Source organism: Lepidothrix coronata, unplaced genomic scaffold (genome assembly GCF_001604755.1).
Source record: "Lepidothrix coronata isolate B3197 unplaced genomic scaffold, Lepidothrix_coronata-1.0 Scaffold71, whole genome shotgun sequence".
Lineage (NCBI taxonomy): Eukaryota > Metazoa > Chordata > Aves > Passeriformes > Pipridae > Lepidothrix > Lepidothrix coronata.
This window is the reverse complement of record NW_016690251.1, coordinates 584507-608952: the sequence shown is the minus strand read 5'-3', so window position 1 is coordinate 608952 and position 24446 is coordinate 584507. Positions and strand designations below refer to the sequence as shown.

The window sequence follows — 24446 nt, the reverse complement described above, 5'->3', positions numbered from 1 at the left end:
CACTCTGCCTGCTCACAGCTCGGACCACGAGCTAGAAGCCAGCTTAGAGGGGCTGGAAAGAAAGAAAGGGAAGCCACACAGGCTGTTAGAGGAGCTGTGTCAATCACCTGTAGGCAGAGGCCTTGCTCTAACCTCATGGAGCTTGTGATGGGATTTGCTGGCACTAACTGTGCCCCCATCCATCAGCCACACATCAATCCCAGTTGTAGGCCAGGGTGGGGGTGGTGTAAGCTCCCGCCGAGCATGGCTCAAGAAAAGTTTCAGTTCAAGGTAACTGCAGGTCTAGCAAAGGAGACCTTTTGATTTACCAGAGGCCCAGGCTCCTGGGCTCAGCTGAGGGCAGCAGTCAGCAGAGTAGTCAAGCATCTCGAGAGAGGGAGAAGCAGTTTTGTGGCACAAACCCTAAATCCTGCAACAGGACAATTCCTCAAAAAAGCAGGAACCCTTCACTTCTTATCTCTAAGGCTGGAGAGCAGCATGGGAACAGCAAAGCTGTCCTGAGTATACCAACAGACTGGGAACACACCTGCCCTAGCACAATGCTCCTTCTTCCCACATGTCACTACCCTGTCCTCTTTATTTTTAGCTCTTCCAGCTGCATCCCAGTGTGCATGCTTGTACCAAAAATGCTCAGCCAGAATAAAAACCAATAGCCCTTAGCTTCTGGTGCCTGTAATTCAGCAATGGCCTGAGAAACTTGGCCCCAGCTGCTGCAGAACCCTCACAGGAGGAAGCACGTTTACAGCACCATCAGCTATACTGTACTTTGTTAAAGTTGAGCTACTTTCTGCATGTCGAAGTGAGGAACAACCCACAGGAGGCAGGATGGAAATCCCCCGCACACAAATTCTCGCCTTTTCTGAGAATTCGGCTTCTCAGCAGTGGGACTTGCACTGCCACCTCTCCCACAGCCTGAGCTGTGGCTCAGTACAAGGAACAGCTGAGATGGGGCCAGCAGAGGCAGCAACCTTGAGGCCCATAGGCAGAAAAAAACCCTCCTGGAACAAAAAAAAATAAAATCAGTTTTGCAATCAACTGAGGTGGAAAAGCAGGCAATGGAGGGAAGAAACCAAGCAAAATGGAATTTGGAAGGACTTGACTGAAATACATATATCCACTGCCTAAAGGCCAAAAGGGCTGACCCTCCAGTGCCAGCCAAAATTGAGTTGAAATCCAGCAATCTGACCGTTCATACATTCAGAAATGCCCAGCTTCTGTGTTTGGCACAACCATTTAATAGCAGAATTCAAAACTCAGTATGTTCCATTTTAGTCTTATGTGGAAAATCAGTGCAGGTGATAATCTAATTGTACAACAACATGTTAAAAAAATTTATTTTACATTATATACATTAGGGAACATATTTCAAAGCATTATCAATCACAACAATAACGCAGGCCATAAATCACTTTTAATTTAGTTTGGTTTTAGTGTATATTATCACAATAAAATATAAAGAACATATACAAAAAAAAGGAGTCATATGTGTGCATTTTGCTTAAAACTTGGCATTTACACACTCCACTGGAAAATAGCAATCAAAAATACTTCTGATCAAAACTAAGTTCCCGTGATGCGTAGTAACCATTGTATTGTTTGAATGAGGTAGTAACTAAATTATTTTGGCCATGTGTTAACATCCTAAAATCAAGAAAAGTGTGAAAATGGTTATAAGGCCAAAAAAAAGTCAAAATGGCAACATCTTTGAGCCATTTCCACAATGTGGAATGTTGCTCCTTTTCATCGTGATATGAAACAATTTAGCAAGACGAACAGTATTACTAATTTTTATCATTGTATACACTAATAATTCAAACACCTATTGCAGAATTACAGCCAGGTACCACTAGTCTGGGACTGACACCCATCCATAAGGTATTGTTTTCAAGCATAGAGAAGTAATCATAAGGAAAGTTTTAATTAAATATAAAAATACAGGTGTTTAACTGGTTTGTTTCACAAAGAAAACTACCCAAGTAAACAAAAAAAGGAACTTTGAAGCCCAAGTCATATCCACAAAGTCACAGCTTACCTTTGTGACTAAATACATCACATCTTAATATATTGTGCAAACATGAACACCAGTGTGTTGTATCGAAATTAAAACAAGATTGTAATCTGATTACAGCCTTGGTTACAATTTCTAAAAGTTAATATTTATTTGTATTAGTAAATTACATATAATAAAATACAATAGTGTTGCTAAATGTACTATACTTGTTGCTAGCATCCCACTTTATAATAAACACATGAGACGTCCTTATAATAGTACCCCGATTTAATTTTTGCATCCTCAGTGACTTTTACATCTGTACAGGTAAGACACTTGTACTAAACAGGAGGACCTCTATCTACAGAAAGTCAGTGTAGGGCTTCAGCAAGAAGTTTCACTGAAAAATACTGCATATGTACAAAGATTACATAACAGTAAATTAAGCACTTCTGTGGTATTATAATGCTTCTGTGTCCATACCACAAACAATTCTCGTCTTCCTCTCATGCCACAATAAATTATAAAGTAACTGAAGTGGGGTTACTGCAGCTTTTGTGCAATTGCAGCCAGTCACGAGTGCTGCTGCAGCAGGAGTGTTCTCTTGTCATGGTGAGCTGCCTGCCACGTGCTGTTCTCAGTAACTGTTCTCATGCCCTGCCAGGATATACAAATTGCTGTTGGCTGTTGGGTTGTCTGTCGGCCTGCTCTCCAGCACCACGACCCTAAAATGAAAATTAAAAAAGCTACAATGTCAAGTAAGCCTTCATTTAAAAACAATCCTGGATATAACTGTAAACACTCTTTCCCAAGATCCAGCTGACTGGTTGTCATTTCCCTTTCCCTGGATGCCTCTAGTCCAAAAGCCACTCAAACCAAGCTCACGGTCTTGCACAGAGCAAGCTTTCCAAGAATCTCCCACAGCCTCTCTGGGTTCCTGCTGCACTGTTGAACTACCACAATGTTTTTCCCTCTTTTATCCAGCTGGAATTTCCTTTGCTGTAACATATCCCTGTTGCCTCTCATCCTTTCAGTGAGGGCTTCTGAAGAGGATCCATCACTCCCCTACTTCCCAGGTTTGTGCTTTCCTGGAGCGTTGCAAAGCGAATCCATTAATCAGGCTCCAGTTCTCAAGGCTGTTAGTCTGCCCTTTGCCATTGGAATGGCAGATGAGCAAAGATGACACTTCTGTGAGCATTTCTACTCTTTCCCTGAGCCTATGTAAGCCAACCCACAGAAACTTCCTCCAGCTCTGAAAGTCCCAGAGACAAAAATTTTCAGGCCTTGAGAATCCTCAAGGAAAAGATCTCTCCTAATCTTTTTCTTGCCACCCACTTTCAGCCATCACTGTAGACAGGAACTGAGTTAGCTGGACCTACACTACAATGACCATAAGGGATGTTCTAGATTAGACCTTTCTTTTCAAAGAAGAGAAATTAGCAGTCCCAATTTTGTTTCACAAACTCTTAAGAGATTTTTTCATCAGGCAAGAACTGCTAAAATTGCTAAATGGACCAGAAAGTTCATCATTGAATTCTCCTCCATAAACACCCTGAAGTGAAGGTAGAATGTGGGAAACTCAGATCCATCTAATTGTGCATTCACAGGAAAGTTTGCTTGCTTCAAAACTATCGCTCAGAAAATCTCCCCTCTGCTCAATGTGCTCCACAAAGGGAATGACACCTCATGCCATGAGGCAATTCCATCTTCACCAGAAGAAAGCAACATGCAAGCTTTTATTAGACTGACATCAGGTTTTTGGTTCTCAGAACCCCAGTTCCTATGAACTGCCTAGAAAATGACACGTTACTGGAAAAAGGTTTCACAGCTCAAGCACAAAACAGGTGAGAGCTGAAAGGAAAAGGGTATATGAAGAAATTGGAATTAATGTTTATTGCAGTGCAAACTCTTTAAACATCATCTCAGACTTGACAGACTATTAGAGCAAGCCAGAAATAGATGGGACCATATTTGGGGAAGAGGACATTATTTTTACAAGGCAATTTTTTGCAATGTCATTCTAAGATGACACATGAGTTGACTGTAAGCAGCATAAGACAGAGACAATTCTCAAAAGAAAAATTAAAGCCTATCTTTGCACTTGTGAATTCATTACTGGTGAAACTGTCACATCAGCGTGCACTCCCCAGAAGACAGAACAGCTGCTGTTTCTGTGGTTGTTACAGAAGTACAAAGTTCGAAAACAGGACAGAGAAAGTTGAGGAAGTCAGTGACACTCCTAAAACAGCAGTTACTGACTCAGCAAGCTGCTATCTGATGGGTCACACAGACATGGTGTTAGTGTCCTGCAAAGCAGACACCAAAGAACAGCTACACTGGGAGTTACCAAGAGCTCTTACAAGACCTGAGCTGCCATACTAGGAGAAAAACTGGTAGATTTCCTTTCTGGAGGTGAAAGCGAGATATTTAAATTTTTAAGTATTTTTTGCATTTGTCTCCAGAAGCAGATCTTGATGAGCTACTGCAGCAGAGCATCTGAAAGTAAAGATTTCATCAAATTAAACAAAAGAATTAAGTACAAAAAGGAAAACACACCTGGAGATTGTGACCGCAGCTGACTAAGAGCTTCTTGCACGGCTGAGTACTTCTGGAAGCCCACAGCCACTTTTAGAAGACTTTTTTTTATTTATTGAAGAAAGAGAAATAAACTTAAAGGACTGGAAGGTAGACAGGTACACAAAGGAATGTCTAAGATGGCTAAAAAAAGAATTTGCAAGAAGCAAGGAAAAAGAAATTCTACAAGGTAGGAGAACATATATTATTCTTTTATTTCAGCATGCCCTCTTTACTTAATTTCTTACCTGTCCGATCCCAGAAGCCTGAATATCCTCGTATTATCAGAAATTTCTTGTGTGATCTAGACAACAAAAATAAGTATTTACATGTTAAGTGCATAAGTGTTTTTGTTTTGTTTTTAAAATCAGCTTGGAGGAAAAAATTGACTGTGACTGATTTTACCGACTGCTGATTTAAATCCAATAGAGAATTTAATGCAACTGTCATTGTTAAACAAAATATAAGTTTTCTGTAATTCCTCCCACAAGAGTAGGGCTCAGCACAGTACTTTAACTACCAGTGCAATTCTCTTTACAGCCATGACTGAAATAGGTAGCTGTAGAGTGCAATTTGTCTCACTCTAGAGTGGATATCCTAAAATGGGTTAGGTAAATCCCGCATAAAACATATTTTGCTGAAATTCTGAATTATAGTAATAATGCACTAAGTTCATATGCTGAAAACCTTAGCAGAGAAACGTAATTAATTTGTGGTACTTATGCTCATTGTGACATTTCAGACTAGTGCCATAGAGCTTTGTTTTCCGTGGGTGAATTGTACTTGTGTGATACATCTTTATGATCACATGAATATCAAAGCACCCAAAACCCCATAATATTATTCAATAAAGTCAACCAAAGCCCACTGCATGCTCCAAAGGATATCAAGTCACATTGTGAACAGGCAGCACTGTTTACAAAGTTCCTTTTCTACACGGCCAAATTTCACATTCTTGAGGAAAGCAGAGATTCTTCTCTCCTTCCCAGATCCTAGTAAAGTTAGCTGACCTAGTGAATTCACTTCCAGCACAGAGAACTTGCAAGAGAATTTTAATTCACAACAATGAAGTTCTCCACTTTGCTAAGAAAACTACTTCCTGCTTTCTGTGGGGCTGAGCCTGCGCAATCTTTGCCCAAATTTTGAGCGTCTTGTCTCAGAATTCACACAGTTCCCTGTTTCATTCTTCCCACTCAATCAAACCATTGTGTAAGGAAATAACTTTGCCAGCGGCTCAAACCATCCCCAATTAGACTAACTGTATTATATTAGGGAATCTGAACTAATGGTGTCTTCAAAGAAAAAAATGCTGCAAAGTTAGGTCAGTCAGGTTTTTGTCCCATGTTACCTCTTCCTACATACTACATAGTATAAAATTCCTCAAAAGGAACAAATATGGTCAAGACCTGAGCCTGCCAGTGAAGGCTTTTCATATTACAGATGAAAATCAGTTTATTTTTTCAATGGGTGTGACTAGTAGGACAGAATAGATAAGGAATTTAAAAAGGCCCAAGAGGTTAACCTAGACATGTTCTATAGAGAAAAAGTTTTAGGTGGCTTGCTTTCTGTCAACAGCCCAGTTCTGCTTTCAGTTCTTCATTTAGGTGCTGTCTTTGGCTCGACAGTAACAAAGCAAGAAGCCAGTGTCCCTGATGCTTTACATAAACAACATCATGCATACAATGCGTTGCAGCACCTTGGGCATGGCCTCTACCAGTTGGGTCAGAGCTACCGAGTACCAGTGGGTGGAGTAATGCACTGAGCCCTGCAGAGTGCTGTCAGGAGGAGACTGCAACCTGAGAAGTGCCCAGGCATCTTCTCCTCAGGGTTGGTGCTAACAGCAGGAAGCTGCAGTTCACCAGTATGAATTCTCAGAAGGACAATCACGCCCGCAGATCAAACATGCACAAACGCCACATGAACCATTTGCACACTTGGAAATAAGTAGTCCCACTCTAATCTTTGGTTCAACTTCACACAAAGAGCAGACCTACTGTCAGCACAGACTAAGTCAGCTGGGGCTTTGTGTGAGTCAATGGAGTTGTGTAACGGTGCGGAGTATGTGAGCTTGGCATGGTGTGACTTACCCTATGTGTACCTTAAAATACAATTAGTCATAATGAGCTCAATTTCTCAGCCAATGAAACACTGATGAAACAACTGATGTAGTTTGTAAACATTCATTAACAACCAAATTAAAAGACTTACTAAAATCCTACAAAGCACAGCATTTTCACTAACAGATACACAAGGTTTGCAGCAAGAAAAAAAATATTTGGGAAGATACTTATAATGGTTTAACTCTGTCTAAAAATCACATCAAACTGGCTAGAAAAGGGACTACTTTAGAAGAAAAATAATCTGTGTTCAGGTCAGTCAGAGTTTTCTCCTGAAAAGGAAAAATACTTCTTGTGAAACCTGGCCACTAAAATCTTCAAAGTATTTGTAAGCCAAGAGAACATGGAAGAGACTAAAAATCATCACGCAACTCATTTGATGCTGTGACAAAAAGCTAAAGCTTAGCAGTGGAACCACTGGCAAAACCCAAATTTTGGTATCCGTATGTGAGAGGCTAAGGGACTGACAGTGGTCTTCAAAGCAATTTAAGGTGAAGATTAATGGTACCAAGAACTAGGCTTGGATATTTTCTATGGCATTCTGACCTGGTTTCTTGTTTCTGCTTTGCATGTTAGATGTGACGTGGTTTGTGCACAGCTCCACTAATACTTGTAGTAATGAAAAAAGCTTAGAATGAGACTCCAGCTCTAGGTCTAACCTGGGAAGTTACCAAAATGTTTTTACTCTTTTTCAGACAACAGCATTATGTATTTATCCTCTACTTGGTTTACAACAGAAGCCAGAATTTGAAGGAAAATGCAGTACTCACTTCATTTGATCTAAAACTCCTTCCTTGCATGCCGTGTTTCCAGAACGCCAATACACTGTCTTGTAGACAGACTGGTAACAAAGAACATTGGAATCAGTTTTAAGGCATAACATCAACTTGTGCTTTTAAGGCAAAAGCATGACTGCAATTTTGAAATCTCTAAACATGTTTTATTGTATCACATTCATCCACACAGACTGCAGAACATCTCACAGCAATCACTCAACCTGCTTCAAATGTAGCTGCATTTTATTTGTTTAATGAGGAGGGTTTAGAAGTATTTCCACCTAACCAGAAAACGTTCTAGATGTCTAGTCCTAAGTGTGTCTTTTCCTTTGAAAAGGAAACCCCTTTAACACTTGCAGAAAATATATATTGAATTTTAGCACAAGAGTTACAGGAATGCTGCAATGCCATTTTTCACTTTCCTAGCAACTCTTGGCTAATATGGTCCTTCTGCAATACCAATACAAAGCTTTACAGAGCCCTCTGCTTCCCAGCCCTTCCCACCAATGTGGTGACAGAGACTTGGATTTGAACCCTACAAAGGAAGTAGGTCTAGGGCCTTCCTCAAAGAGAGGGCAAGTGTGTAGGACCCCAGGAAGAATCTGTCCCCCTGCATCTCACATTCTGCCTCTGGGTTTGCAGGAAAGAGAGCAGCAGTCTTTGGAGACTCTACCAGCACAAAATAGGACACTGGTAGCTCATCTGTGACAACCACAGTGAGGACTACAATACATGCAGAGCTCCCACAGTGAGCAGCTTCAAGTAAACATACTCCTTCCTTCCCCCCATTCCTAACCGTCAAGAGCCATAAAAGTAATATTTTCCATGACAATGTTTTCTTGTCCTCTTCTCTGTGGGACATTATGTTTGAAGGGCCTGAAACTTTAAAGCTTCTCCTCAGAAATAAACTCCCTCCAACTTCTTACTATTTTAGCTCCCATTGTTCCTCCTCTTCTGGTCCTACCCTCAACCTGTGCACACACCCCTCCTCACCTCTCTTTCAAAAGCATGTGATGCAATGTAGGTATGTAACCACTGGAGAACTGGCAAAATAACTTATTCTGTTTCACAAATCTAATTAATTCAGATCTTTCCCAAGGAAACAAAATTTATGTAACCTATGACATATAATTTAGTCTTTGAGCTACTTTATAAAAATGGACTGCATAAACATACATGCAAAATGAGTTAGGCAGGAGTGATTCAGAGTTTACATAGGTTGTATTAAGGTATTCCTTTAAAGGCTGAAGGTCTCCAAGATATTTAGCTTAATCAGGATTATTACTCCATTCAAAGTGCTCCTAGGAAAGCACATTACGTAAGCACGCTGAACCTTTCACTGGGCCTTCTCAAACAAAGTGAAATGAGATAGTGTTTCAAATGCCAAAGACTAGACAGTTAGCACCCTAATTATTACTGTCACATTAAGCAAATTAATCATAGAACATCTCGAGTTGGAAGGGACCCATAATGATTACTGAGTCCAACTCCCTGCTCCTCACAGAACTACCTAAAACTAAACCACATGACTAAGAGCATCGTCCAGATGTTCCTTGAACTCTGACAGGCTTAGTGCTGCGACCACTTCTCTGGGAAGCCCATTCTAATGATTGACCACGTCTGAGTGAAAGGCATTTTCCTAATATCCAGTCTGAACTTCCCCATATGCAGCTACATGTAATTTCCATGTGTCTTATTTCCGTTCACCAGAGAGGTGAGACCAGCACCAGCCCCTCCACCACCCCCCTTGAGGAAGATGTAGACTGCAATGTGATCACCCCCGAGCCATCTCTTCTCGAGGCTGAACAAACCGAGTGATCTCAGGCTCTCCTCTCAAGTCTTGTCTTCAACACCTGTCACCATCTGGGTCACCCTCCTCTGGACACACTCTAATAGTTTGACATAATTTTTATATTGTGGTGCCCAAAACTGCCCAGTGGACTCTAGGTGAGGATGCACCAGCACAGGGCAGAGTGGGACAATCACCTCCTTTGACCAGGTAGAGATGCTGAGCCTGATGCACCCCAGGACACGGTTGGCCCTTTTGGCTGACTCATCTTCAATCTGCCATCAATCCAAACCCCCAGATCTGATCTCTTTCCACGGGGGCTGCTCTCCAGCCTCTTATCTGCCAACGTTTGTACATACAACCAGGATTACCTTATCCCAGGTGTAGAATCTACCACTTACTCTTGTTAAATTTCACATAGTTGGTGATTGCCCAGCTCTACAGTCTACACGGATGTCTAAAACTAATAATGAAATCCAACTTACCTATTGATTCAATCTGAAAGTCAAATGTGAGCTCTGATGACAGTTTGCGGCTGGATTTTAACCTGCCTTGCAGATTCACTATTTTTATGCAGCCTAGACAATAAATAAGGGTATGTTAACCAAGAATTATCTTCAATATATGACCTAATTTAAAGACAGACAATATGCATGTACATGCATACATATATATTTAGCTGATACTGAAACTTACAATCCAAACACACCAAAATGGTATCTCTTTCCAGCTGTGTTACATGTACAACACTCGTCTCTGTAGTGTCTATAAAAAAATGACAGTGTTAGTTCATAACATAAATTAGCATGAAATCTGAAATGCAAGTTCTAGAAATTGAGATAATTTGATGGGTTAGTGTTTTTATCTACTTAATATTCTCATCTTACCAGTGACATTTCTCTTCTCTTAGGCATGTCCACTTATCTAACATGTTGACTGTGACAGGAAACTGAAGCTAAAATATTAAAGTATGGATTTAATCCAGCCTTTTCTGAGCCATGTCAGAGAAGCAAATTCCCATGTACATTGTTCTCCCTTCATTCTCTGTTGGTGTAATTTAATATTGCTATTACAAAAAAGGGCAGATATATGTGACTGTGTGACTACACACACTATGCTGTTTCATTGCACTTTTCTTCTGTTTATTTCTAAATCCTGCTACAGACTTACATATTACTACTTTATTCTTGCTGCTATTTGCAGACTTTCCATACTCAGATCTTCCCAAAATAGCAGATTATTTTCTTATCAAAACTCTTAAAGGAAGGGATATTTTCTGCTTTTCTGGGTTACAGCTGCAGCGGTCTCCATCACAGCCAACAGGGATTTGATCCACAAGTGGACATTTCAACTCAAAAGAGAAGTGTAGTTTTGTTCCATTTGTTTGTTAACATTAAAATTACACATAAAGCAGCTCTAATTCAACATTACTGCCAGTGATTCTGTAGGCATCTTTCACATAGAAAAGAGAAACTCAGTAAATCCATTAGAGGTGAGAAATTAGAGCATGTTACCTAAAATACAAAAGCAGCTCTCGGTTAAATTATAAAATCCATGGTTCTGCTGAGAAGCAAAAAAACTCCTCAACAATGGCAGAAATGTGCTATGAGATGGTCCCTCCATCTCTTTTTTGCTGTTTGGCTTGGAAGGTAGATGCAGCCACAATGAAAGCGTGCAACAGAAAGACTGGAGGATAAACATCTCTGCAACCACAAATGCGATATGGAAACATGCACTGCACTGGTTGAAGGATGTCAGGGGAGAAAACCCTCAGTAAGTCTCTGCCAGCTAATTTTTTTAAAATATCTTGGTCAGACATTTACAAAATAATGTCAAATGTCAAATGATAAAAACCACTTTTTGATGGAAACTATTTGAGACCACATAACAGGTTGCACAGAGGTGTGGATGCCCCATCCCTGGAATTGCTCAAGGCCAGGCTGAATGGAGCTCTGAGCAACCTGGTCTAATGGAAGGCGTCTCTGCCTACAGCAGGGGGGTTGGAAGTAGATGATCTTTAAGGTCTCCCTTCCAACCCAAATGTTTCTGTGATTCTGTATAGTACACACTTTCCTCACTCAAAAAAATAAAAAAAAAAATCTCTTTGATTGCATTATCACTCTCCTGCCAGCAGGGGACAGGAATAAATCAATCTAACAAAAGGATTTAAACTGGAGCCAAAGAAATAGGAGAAAACAAGAACAGACACAACACAAGAACACACAAGTGATTCAAGGAAATTTAAAAAGTGGGTTTGGAAGGCACAATGCAATGCTAAATTTTCCACATTACAAAAAAACCAAACTGGGAAGGGATTATTAGTATTCCTGTACAATATTGAAAGAGAAATGACAACAAGACATTTTTCTTCAGCATGTTACTTTTATGGACTCTAGTATAAAGCCACATAGCTACACAAGTGTGTGAAAATAAAATGCACTGTCTGAAGTCGTTAAGTGCATTAATTGGCCATCCACTGCTCACTTTGTTTTTTTGTAACTATTCCTTAAACTGTGTCAAAATCTGATGCTCTTTTCAGCAGCAGGAAAGTCAGTGAATATCTTCCTGGTAGAAATTGTTGTTCTTCATGAATTCTGCAGTAGACACTCAGCTGGACTCATACCTGTATATGCCAGCACAGGGCTACATATAAATTCATCATGAATAGACAAGGAATCTATGTCCAGTAAAAACAAAGCTTCTAAATCTGCAGGCTATGACTAGGGCTGGTTCACTACTGCATCTAGGTTCAAGGGACAATCGTGCAACTCTAAAAAGGTCATTCTTAGCACACTTTTTAAAGAGAATTTCTGCTGTTGCTCAGACAGTGGCCTCCTCACTCGTGACGTCCAGACTGATGACGGGGCAGATACCTGGTTTCCTGCTACCAGTTCTCATAATCCCTTTTGCTTTCCATAAACACCAGAAGAATGCTCTATCTCAGCAGGAGGCTGATAACACCACTTCTAACCACAGTGGCATATTATAGGAGAGCCAAACCACACCTTACAGAGATGTTGAAAGAAATTGCTCAGAACGCAATTCTACTAAAATCTATTAAATAAACAGAAGTCATGGTGCCAGGGTAGAGCACAGAACAGCACAGTGGGTAATTTATAGAAATGCAAGAAACTGTAACTCTGTCCTCTGCTATATCAAAAATCTCAAGAAATCCAATCAGTTTAACAAGTAGAAACATCAAAAAAAGTGCAGGTACAAGCAGGTACAACCAGATACTCCTTTAAACTTACAATGATGACTTAGTCTTAATGATTTAACCATTTGATTCCTCAGAAAAACCCACCTTTTAGTGCTTCAGCTATAACAGAAGAACAAAGAACATTTCTGAATGCAATTACAACAGCACACAAACCTGTTTCTGTAAACCACGAAGAGGTAGAATTTGGGTTGACAGTCTCAAACTTCACCACCTGGTTGAAGTCTCTTCCTCTACTGACGCCAACACAAACTAAAGGGAATTCCTGCTCGGGGACTACCAGCATTTCAAACAATCTCAGTGGACAAGGTACTGGAAAATCTATGTGCTAGATTTAGAAACAAAAATAGATATTAGAAGGGAAACAAATGTTGTCTGACTTGCAGATATTAGATATTTAAACTGCATGGTAGATTTTATGCCATACATTTTGTAACACTTATGTTTACTTCTTCAGATAACAGGAATTGATAAATATAAAAAGCCTGAATTAAGAAGTTTAGAGCATCTCATGGCAATTCAGTTAAAATAAGATAGCATGTCTTTCATCATGTGTGTCCTATGCAGCTGCCCACAGATGAAAAGAGTGCTCATCACTGCTCTCTCTGGCTACTAAGCCTCTAAGCCTTCTTTTCCAGGCTGATCAAGTTACAGCAACTGCCTTTCTACAAACATGAGTCCACCCTGGCTCTGTCTCTTCAGGTAGTGTCAGATGGGAAGATAACAAGCACTTCTGGGCACCTCCAGTGTCACAAAACATAGAATAAGTGGCCACCTTCTTGCAATGGGAGCAAGACCATTGTTAAGCAGTTTTATCACTTCACTCTGCCATGTCTCAGTCTGTCACCCAGAGTTTTCTATTGTGAAACTGAAGGGCAATGTTCACGGAGAGAAGGGCTCAGTTCTCTAACTGAATTGCACCATAAAAACATGAACATTCTCGTAAGTATTTTGAGTTAGTTAATATGACACATTTAAATAGCTATTTTAAATATAATCTAACAGAAACCAAGAGAAAATAATAAATCAAGAAATGACTAATACTTGTATTCTTAGCAAGTCACTACAAGATAAAAAGAACTGAACACAAGAGTAATTGTACTTTTACCTTGATTAACATAAATTTTTGCATTGGTTCGACCCATTCTAACAAAACAATGCTAGACTGTAGTGCTCCACAAAGGTACTTGTGGCCTGTGTAGGGATTCCTCACTGTCAAAAAAGGATATAGAATATTAGTGTACTAAGTACATACAAGTTATAAACAATTTCCAACCACGTCACAAAAAAATAGTTGACTGTATACACATTTGAAGTGTCTTGGCTCTACTATGTTGGTTTGCCCAAGCTATCTCGAAATCATCATAAGCGGCTGTTAAAGAATGGCTTTTTCTATGACACAGACAGTTATTCAGCAGGCAGTGAACAACCACTGTCACTTGAGAACAGCTCAGCTGCCCTTCAAGCACCCTCACAGCGAGTCTGAAATCCAGGAGCTCTGTATGTCTGATGAACACTTCTAGATTGTCAGGAAATTCAGCTGAAACTGAAGAACAACAGAAAAGCAGAAGTGCTGCTCTTCAACTGTTTATCAGAACTCAAAAACAGGCAGAGAACAAAGTTGCAAAATTAGGCACTGTGAAATCTGAAGTTTCTCAACTTCAATTCTACAATATTGACAAAATTTCACTCCTTAAGCACTACCAACACATTCTTTAAGACAAACAAGTATTATTTTGCACTTTGTACAAATATATCTAAAGACCAGATTTTATTGTGCAGCAAAGTGACTGTGGGTCATCAGGCACTTAACAACACAGTTTAGATAACAAGTGAAATATGCTCATGCTACCTTATTGACACAGAAACACATCAGAAATCCCTTGGCACCTTAAACATCAGCGCTTAATTTCATTAATCCAATTTCTCACTCAACATCAGTCAGACTGACTGCAAACTGCATCAAATAATGCCTGGTGCAACTCTTAGTAAGGCTGAATCAGCAGCAGAAACCACAAAATGTGCAATTACCAACACCTAAAAGGTGCAGAAAGAAGACCAGACGTGCTTGTCTTTATCTGCCTCCTGTGACACTCCTGCTTCCCCAAGGCCAAAAGCAGACTTATGCTGCCAGCAGGAATGGAGGCTCAGGCTGCACAAAGCAAGCTGTGCAGAGAGGAATCTGTTGTTTCTCCCTTTGGACATACCTTTTGCAGCCACCCCTTGTTGCCTTCACAAATTATCACTTACACCTCTCATGCAAGAAGGGCTCCAGGCTTATCAGGCTAAGCTATCTCTGAATGTCAAGACTCCCCCTCATACTGTCAAGTACTATGGCACCTTGTTAAACTCTGTGCCTGACAGGACAGAAACCACAGGATCACAGAGCAGCACACCACTAGGTTTCTCATTTTATAAAGAAAAACATGGAAACATAGACTTCCAAATTAATTTTCATGTCAGAAAGCAAGCATTCATACATACTCTGATCCCTGTCACTCCACTCCTTTGGGTGTTCCCTTCAGTATCCATTAACACTCACAGCTTGACTTAGATACTTCAATTAGAGCTCAGGCTGGACATACACACAAACACATCACTATGTACATATCACTAACACCCTACCATACCCTAGAGATATTAAGAGATATTATCAGGATAAATTACATGCTCTCTTACCACCAAGTCTCTGAAAACATCCTGGGTAACAGAACTCCTCACACAAACATTTGATTATGGAATACCAGGTAGAACATTTCCGGGACACAAGAGATCATCTACAGTTACCTTTCCTGAGATTTTTAATTTGTTTGTTTGTTTTTTAAATCTATCTTCCCCCCTTAACACAGTGCAGCTTTGAGACTTCAGTAGCTGGCACATTATTGAACACATTATAAATGCTTCAGAGACAACACTGTCCTCAAAGAATTGAAAATACTCTTTGCTTTTTATCATCCAATATTGATAACTGAAACTTCTGCTAGGAAGTCATACAGCTTAATCCTGATGACAACTTCTTTAAGTTGCTCCATCCATGGAGATTAGGTTCTTCCTCAGGACTGGTTTAAATTTTGACACCATTCTGCTTCTCTGCATTTCATGCAAATTGTCTTTAAATATAAAGAGCCAAATGGGAAAGTTTAATTACTTAAACACAGGGACTAACCTGAACGAGCTCACTCTCTGCAAATGCAAAGTTTCATAACAATGACAAAAGTCTCTTCTCCCTTCACCTCCTAAACCTGACACAGTAATCTTAAATAGTGCCACCATTTGTATTGCTTCTTCATACTTATTCTCCAGACCTTTACTTACCAACACAACACTTTTGACACCATTTAGTGTCAGGAATTTTTGTAGATACTGCAAACTTCCTACAAGAGATAAAAACAAAATTATTGATCAATTTAAACAATTAAGTGAATTTGCTTTTTAGACAGTTGCTGATGGAAAAATAATTGCCTTACTAAAACACTAAAAATATATGTTTGTATATTTCTTCTCAAAGTAAGGTGCCTAGAACATACACAGTGATCTCTCTGTCAGTATGATGTGCTACTAAGTTATGCAGCATTATGAATGCAGTTAAAAGTCAGGAATGGAGAGGAATAGATACCTCACTGCCATTAAGTGTCATTTACCACTCTCTCTTGCTATTTAATTACATGTATTTATACACGTGCCTGGATACTCTATTGGTTCTGTCGTGATGATTATTCTTTGTAATGCTGTAATTTATTCCATCTTGTGCTGGATACTATAAAAACTCCACCCTTGTCCTAAGACACTGTAGTTCAAAGACAAGACATGTGGACACAAGGAGTGTGGGAAATTATGTCGTACTGGATAGTTTGCTGGGACACAGTCCTTGCAAACCAGTAGTTTAAAGTTGGCACACATTTTCAAAGGCAGCACAGCATTGCATTTTGAGAGGAGGTATGAAGGGGGACTAGAAGGCAGTTTTGCAAGATCTTTTCTCATGTGCAGGGGACACTCCCTGAGAAATCATGAAAACAATTATTTGGAAATTTATCAGATAAGCCAGGGAAGATGTTATTTGCTGGTAGTGGGAATCAGAGTTTCTACACAGTCTAGAAAGACAACAGGCAGTATTGAGACTGGCCACAGTAGTCTTGACAATAAAAATAACTAATTTGATGCTGTGGAAAAGATGGGAATAAGTGGATTGAAAGACAGAGGCTGCACTCAAAGCTATGAATTGGGAAAACAGCTGTACAGTATTTCAAATGGAGCTGTCCAGAAGTGACTGATAATGCAGCAGGTCTGAGCAGCATGAAAACTGAGTACTGGTCACAAATTTTCCTGGAAACAAGTCATAGAAGATTTGAAAGGAATGCTCAAGAACACTCCAGGGAAAGAAGCTGGAATGGAGACCTGGCACAGGCATAGTTTCTGCTACTGAATGTTTGCCTACCAATTATCATAAATTGAGCTTAGACCATTTTGCAAATGAATATACAAGCCTCACAAATTACTTCAAATTCTATTTTGTATTGCAATTTCTCTACCGAAAACTTTGCTTTTAACATATGTACATTTTTCATGCAGCACTCATCATCACAGTATCCAGGAACTTGTTTAAGAACACACTTTATTGGGAGTCTGGTAGGAAAAAAAAAATGTTTTTCAGACCTACTTCAGATGTAGGTCTTCTGCCTGGCAAAATGTTACTACACTGAATCCTCACAAGAAGTAAAACAGCAAAATGGATTATCTAAATTAATCTCTCCTGCTTTTGACTGACTGGCTTGGCACTTGCACATTCAGGTTGTGCTGCATTTTTCTTGGGAAGTGACATGACTGGACAAGAAATATTCTGAGCCCTCTGTAACTCAGGTGAGGTGTCATTCCAGGCTGAATATAGTATGAAAGTTTTGCTAGCATGATCCTTATGATAATTACAGTTATTAGTCCACTGCTGATTCACTCCTCAAACCAAAGTCACCCAGCCAAAGTCAAATTTAGAAGAGAGAGGTGCAGAACAGTGGTGCAGGTACACAGAAGATAATTCAAAGCACAAATCATCTCTTAGTTATTTAGAATTTACCCTCTAGGAAGAACACAATTTTCAGACAAGCATTGCACCATTATGTTTGCAGATAACTGAATAAGAAACCTTCCCCAAATCCAAGAATTGTTAATAGGCTGTTAATAGAACCAAAGGTAGCAAAGATTCAAGTTTTTTATAATACAATTTCCTAACAAAAATGCTATTATATTAGAAAATACAGTGTCTCACTATGGACTTCAAGAACCAAAGATTTTTCTGCAAACTAGATTAGTGCTACTACCTCCTCCTCTTGGGATTTGAATGGACTACCAAGGCTTGCTTGGCAGTGTCCTGGTTCTGGTCAGGACAGGTTCTATTTTGGCAGTAGCCAGAAGGGGCATGGTTAGGACACAGAGGTTATTCTATACCACCTCAGGTCATTGCTGGGGATAGAGGAAAGGGAGTCTCTTCCAGGGAAAAAAGGATCCCTTCTGGGTATTGTTTCTGTGTTGCTCTTTCTTGTACCCTCTGTCATTAGTATTGTTGCTGTTACTGTTCCTTCTTATCTCATAGCTGTTTCCAGTAAATTGTTTTTGTCTCAACCCATGATCTTTATCTTCTGTGCCTCCAATTCTCCTCTCCATCCCACTGCAGGGGAGGGGGAGGGAAAATGGTGGAGAGAGCACTAAATTGGAGAATACCACTCCTAAACTTACAGGCAGTCAGCACTGTACCCAGTTTCTGGAATTTTGTATACTCTTGTTAGTAAATAGAGTTGGAGGGGAGGGACTGCATGCACAACATACTGTAGGTACCTAGAGGCAAAAGTATCTTCTACGCTAGCCTGTGAAAAACAACCAGCCAATGATGAATGTAAATGTGTGCTCCAGTTCTACTCTTCCCAGCTTTCAAAATATCCTGTGAGCCCATTCCCTCTGCATTACACATCCTCGCACTATTTTTAATAGAACTGAAAGATATTGCCTAGAGTACCTAATGTAAGATCATTTCTACATGCCTGAAATATCACAGGTACAATACTGACCACATGTTTTGTTTAGCACCAAGAACAAGCAGGATTTACCATACTAGACCTGAAAAGAGCTACGCTCTGAGCTATGCCCAGAAACAAGAGGCTACGTGACAAGAAGGTAAGATGTACCAAAAGCCACTTCTCTAATAAGAGTATATTCACATCTTGTTTTGTGTAAATGTAGGGGTTAACCCTCTGATTAATGCACACATGAGTGCAACTTGTAAACAGAATTCCACATTATTTGGTATTCCCAGAGTTTCACAAGCATATCCTGAACTCTCACAATTAAGATATCTGATATATCCGATGAGAGGTACTTACCTGGGAAGTATTCGGTCAGGAAGTTTATGTGCTGGAATAGCAACAGGTAACTTTTGCATTTGCCTTGCATAATCAAAGAGTCCTGGTAGATTATGGGAATAAAGCTGAGAAGCTTTACCTGGAAATTAGAAAACCAACCACACTTCAAATACAAAACCAAATGTTTACCAGCACTACCATTCAAAGATAGCCCAGTAACTTACCAGATATTGATAACAAACAATTGTTCATGACATATAACCACGTACACCTTCGAGGAAATAGCTGATAAATGGAAGGAAAAACAGAGAAGTAGTATTCAATTTGATATACACAAGATATTAATCAATTAGTATCTGCATAGATGACAGGACAAAACTAATACTGACTTGCTTTTTGCAGCAGAAATTAGCTTAAGCCAAGTAACGTTTACCTGGATTCCAGAGTTAATTCAGAGTAAATCTTAGGCACACATGCGATATTTAACATACGCATTAACATTTAGACAATTAGCACATTTTATACTCATGTCTTCAAGTACACTATAGTTATTCCACAAGATGTCAATATAAAGATCAATCAGTCCTTTTTCAAAAACTTTAAAAACCACCACATTTTCTCCTTCAAAGAAGAAAAGCTTAACAACATAAACTTCAGTAAGTAAAGCATGATCAACAAACCACAGCCATTCTAAAGCCTGTGATAGTCCAAATCTCGACACAATTAAAACTGGCACTTTGAAGGGACTCTCCACCTGCATGATTACACATTTCACTTCAGAGATCAACAGATGCAACAAGTGGTCAAGGCAGAACTGTTACTTGTCAAATCCTGCAATTACTAAAAAGATGAGGATGAAAGCAACAAGACAACCCTTAAAAAAAACCAAACAAAACCAAACCGCTACTTTTTTTCCTCTCTCACCTAACTACCTAACTTCTGGAACTTACTGGCACAAGATGTCATGGAAGTGGAAAGTATCAACAGCCTAAACAAGGGATTAGAACATACTTATGTTCAGCAGGTCCAAAAATGGACACAAAAAGCAAATAGGCAGGGATCCTCCAACATCTCTGATTCAATGACTGTAGTAGAGTCTGAGGAGAACAGACAGCAGACAGTGACCAAACTCATGGGCATTTCCCACTGCCACTTTAGGAAACAGACTATTGGGCTAGACAGACCACTCAGGAGGACAATTCTTTTGCTCTTAAAAAACCACCCAAAACACTGAAGAAAACAAGAAACCAACTCCCCCTAAAAAAAGATTCAAAGATTAACCTTGAAGGTATTCTAACTCCTGGAAACACATATTACTTCTGCTTTGTCCACTGGTGAAGTGGAACATAGTGAAAAATAATGAAGGATACTACTTTGACTTTTATACTGAGTTGTATCAGACTCAGAGTAAATGATGACATAAAACACAAAACTTGAAAATGCTATTATTAAGGCCCTATTGACTGTTGTCATAAATAATGATGTGATAAATGATTAGCACAGAGGGTGCACTTCTATTTCGGAAGTCTTCTCATAATCTAAACACACTCTAAGAAACACCTACGGTAATAATCTACCAGCCTTCTTGTATCAAAATCGAAAATGCAAGTTTGATTGACCTTCTGTAGGTGCACAGCATATTGTGATTTAGTAGGTTTGGATCTGAGGATTAAAGAACAGCAATTCTTCAATTTAGCAGGTTAACTGACCGTTCACTCCATTCCTCTTGTTCCACAGTGGCTGTTTTAGCAAGCATCTGTTCTTGTCTCTAAGTGCTCATTAAAACACTTCCCTGAAAGCTCACTAGAGCACACACTACATGATTTTCATTACACCTGTTCTCCTTCCTTGCTAGTTAAAAACCAAACCAAAACCAAACCCCAAGGAGCAAAGACAAAAGCCAAACAAATCTTTCCTTGGTCTACCAAGCCTAAAAGTATTATTGCATTAGTGATATTTCTCAGGGTGGGTTTTACAACTGTAGTGCAGCAGCAGAGATGATCCTGAGCTAAGTTTACACTAGGTAACTCAAGCACCAGTATGAATATGGGTTACATGGAGCTCAGTTCAAGCTAGCTAGGCCTCCCTCTCAACAAACAGACATATCTACAACATCTGGACCCTGGAAGATGAACAAACACCAGTGCCTCCAGCTTACAGTATGAAGGCTGTCCTTGCAAAATCCTCCATCTTGATAGCAGATGCATAGCTCCCTAAGTTAGGGAGAAGGCAGGAAAGAAAACAAGTCTCTTAGAGAGTAACAAAAGAGCTGGAGAAGACACCATACAGAAAAGCCTGCAACTGGCATTTTCCCCCTCCCCAGTATCCCCTCAAAAAACTTACTTTTTATAAGACTCTGCAGAGACAGAGCAGACTCTGCAGAGATAGGTGGAATTCAGTAAGCTGAGTCTCACCAGAAAGCAGAAAAGCTGTTTTTAAGACCAAAAGAATGGAATCTAGTGTATAAAGGATCTCTTTGCTTCCCTGTAGTTGAAACACGTTTGTTGCAAAAATTCTATATTGTACCAAAGGTTTAAGGAAAACAGAAACTTTCAACCAAAATATATCAGGGAAAATCCTTACTATTTGCCTAATCATTTAACTGCAGACCAATGCAGTATGATGAAGTTCAAAACACTGACAGGTGAAAATCTCCTACTTGAACATGGTTCAGCCTACAAAGCACTCAAACATAACTGAAAAGTATCCTCAAGAGCAAACATTTAAGATAATTCTCAGTGTAGCTAGTGCCTAGATAAATGTAGTAAAAACTACTTTTACAAGGATTATACAGTATTAATCTGAGTGGTTTAAAAAAGGGATGTATTTTTTTCCAAAAATATCAAACCAGAAATATACCTGCTCCATTGATGTTTCATGAAGTTCATTGAGGTTCAGCGTGTAAATACCTTCTTCCGCACCAAATATCAAGTACTGATCTGCAAACACAAACAAAAAAAGCTAGAAATCCTGATTTCAGGGAGGTGTATGTGCGGCTCTTTACCAAAATAAGACTTAAAACAATTACACACATTGAAACAAACCAAACTAAAATAGTTATGGTATTTGAAAACATGGAAAGTTAATCCTGCTAAGGAAGTTTCAATTTCTGGATGGGACATTAGGGAAGATCAGTCTTTTTTCTTTATGACTAACAACTGAAATTAAAAAAAGCTATTCAATCACAAGCAAGAACTCATGTGGACAATTTCCACATATCCTACTTAGACATTTCCATATATTATGTGAAATATTCATTGTCTTCTTTTGGAGTACTTCTACAGCAGTATCAACTGGAGCATTTTCTCAGTACTTTGTGGGTGCCTCACTTGAACATAATCCAAACCCTGGATTGCTTTAGGCATGCAAACAAGACAGACATCTCATACTGAGATGATGTCAACTGCAAAAGACTGACTTCCATAATTTCAATTTCTAAAAAAACCTAAGTGTTTTCTTGCTGATAGCTCAGTAGCGTGTCTGTGGAGCTTATAAACAAAAGGTGTAATTGCAGACAAAGCAAGTACAATGTTATCAAGTATCTCTTTCATCAGGCAAGATAATAAAGAACTAGAATGTATGCAATAGTGGCAGAATCCTGTAGGACCAGAAAAATCTAGGGAAAAAACTACAAAAAAATGAACAATAAAGAAACAAATCTCAACTAGGACCTCTAAAAGCCAGATTTTTAAAAAATAAATTAGGATTGGCATCCTTTGGGCTAAAATGTTAAGAAGAGCTTTTAGCTTTGATATTTAATTTATTCTTTTTAATCACAGTAAAGATCTGCACCAAATATATCTTCATTAAAAGAACACCATAACTTCAGACAGCATAATTAAAGAACAACTCCTGTTTATATGAATATATGTCTATTTTAAAAGGAATAGTCTTGCTCATCTAGGCACTCCTGAAATCCAAGGAGAGGACAAAAAGGGTAAAATATTCATCATATAGTACCTCTTGTATCTGGATTTATCCATGAAGTTGCACAATGAATTTTTAATGGACAGCCATTGAAAACCTTTGAAAAGCAAGCACCCATCTGTAGAAATGAAAACAATTAAATATTGAAAAATTAAAACGTTACATTTCCAGTAGGGTTATTTTTACTCCAAGTAGTAACAAAAGGTTAAGAGCTGCCATGTGGAAAATAACCTCATCCAGAAAATAAGTTGATGAAGTTAGTTTAAAATAGATGAACTCCCCGTTTGGTGCAGAGCACAACTACATAAATACACTGTCCAGCACACATGGAGGAGAGTGCTGAAGGCAGAAACAAATGGTCAAGAAACAGAAAGACTGGCTCTTCTGATCACAGTGCCGGTTAAAAGCACAGTGACAAGTATACACAGATGTTACAATAAAATTCGAGGAACAAAGCAAACTAGAAGGTGCACGTGGGTATCTGCGACACTTACTTCCAGCCCTAAGGCATCTATGAATCCTATCTTCAGAAGTTTTGAACCCTAGAGCTATATAGCTTAAACTTGGTGCTATCTGCAGTTCCTGGGAGAGATCAGCTCCTCAGACCACTAGGTTCCTAAGTACTAGTGTGACATTAGTCATATAACTATCACTCACTTTTTTAAAGAAGTAGGCAAACAAAAACCTTCACCCCAATAGCACAAAACTAAGGGTGATTTCTAAAATATCATACAGTCGTTTAGCATTTCTAAATGATATTGGATTTTATAATTAAAAAAAAATACTACAAACATTCAAAAAATGTACTCTGTCAGTTTAGTAAGAAAACACATCCTTCTTCCAACATGCATTGATATGACTCAGCAATACTCACGTGTACTTTGGGTGTGGGAGGAAGGCCATTACTAATTGGTTTCTAGAAAATAAAATTTAAAAGTATGTTTACACACACATGCACACTAAGCATGAACATGCATATTTTCTCCCCAAATGACAGCATAACAAAAATAGAAGTAAAAAATTTTTTCAGAATGCTGTCAAAAGTACTGGATAAATAATTAAGCATAATTACATTAAGAGAAAATAAAAAGCCAATACTTACATCTACATAAGAAACAGATACAAAACACTCCCTGCAGATTTTTAAGACAATAGAGTTGTGTTGTATATTTCTGCACTACACTAATGGAAGGCACTGGGCACCTACTGAGAAATTCCACTGTGCCCAATGCCATAGGTACTAGACCTGAAAACCTTGACTGAACTTTGGCTACAGTCCCATTTGTAAGTGAGGTGAGACTAAAGACCTCCCTTCCAACTGACAGTTCCATAATTCTGTATGAGTTTGCTGACCACGTGCCTCTAATAACCACACACCACAAACTACCAGCAACATTTTCTTTCATTAAAATCTTTACTATGATTCCCTAGTATCTCCTCAGTGAATGTTTGCATAACCTTATGCAGCATTCTCACATTATGTCGGTGCCCGTAAGAATACCATATCCAGTACTATGGAGTTAAACAATATCACTCAATTGTTCAATATTACAGCATTAAATTTTACCAATCAGTACGATTATCAATTTCTCCTAGCAAAAACATGCTTCCCAAGAAATGTATTTTACAGGTAACATGGTAAACTTCAAACACACAATTTCAAATGATGAGTTCAAAGCTGTTCAGGTAATCCTACATTCCAAAGTACT

At 39.1% G+C, this 24446-nt stretch overlaps 1 protein-coding gene across 5 annotated transcripts in view; it reads right to left on the bottom strand.

Moving 5' to 3' along the window:
- Positions 1-1215: 1215 nt before the first annotated feature.
- Positions 1216-24446, bottom strand: part of MAP4K3 (mitogen-activated protein kinase kinase kinase kinase 3) — a 76372-nt gene continuing 53141 nt past the window's right edge. For 4 of the 5 annotated variants that reach the window (XM_017818860.1, XM_017818857.1, XM_017818859.1 and 1 more), the window contains 13 exons: positions 23612-23653; positions 22771-22855; positions 21670-21749; positions 19035-19095; positions 18832-18949; positions 15779-15837; positions 13572-13675; positions 12620-12791; positions 9943-10011; positions 9732-9824; positions 7452-7522; positions 4813-4868; positions 1216-2715 (listed from right to left, as the gene is read on the bottom strand). In XM_017818860.1, the coding sequence (XP_017674349.1) occupies positions 2628-2715; positions 4813-4868; positions 7452-7522; positions 9732-9824; positions 9943-10011; positions 12620-12791; positions 13572-13675; positions 15779-15837; positions 18832-18949; positions 19035-19095; positions 21670-21749; positions 22771-22855; positions 23612-23653 (1098 nt within the window). In that variant the 3' untranslated portion in view covers positions 1216-2627. The remainder of the gene's footprint in view (positions 2716-4812; positions 4869-7451; positions 7523-9731; positions 9825-9942; positions 10012-12619; positions 12792-13571; positions 13676-15778; positions 15838-18831; positions 18950-19034; positions 19096-21669; positions 21750-22770; positions 22856-23611; positions 23654-24446) is intronic. The other variant, XM_017818858.1, reaches the window with a different exon arrangement.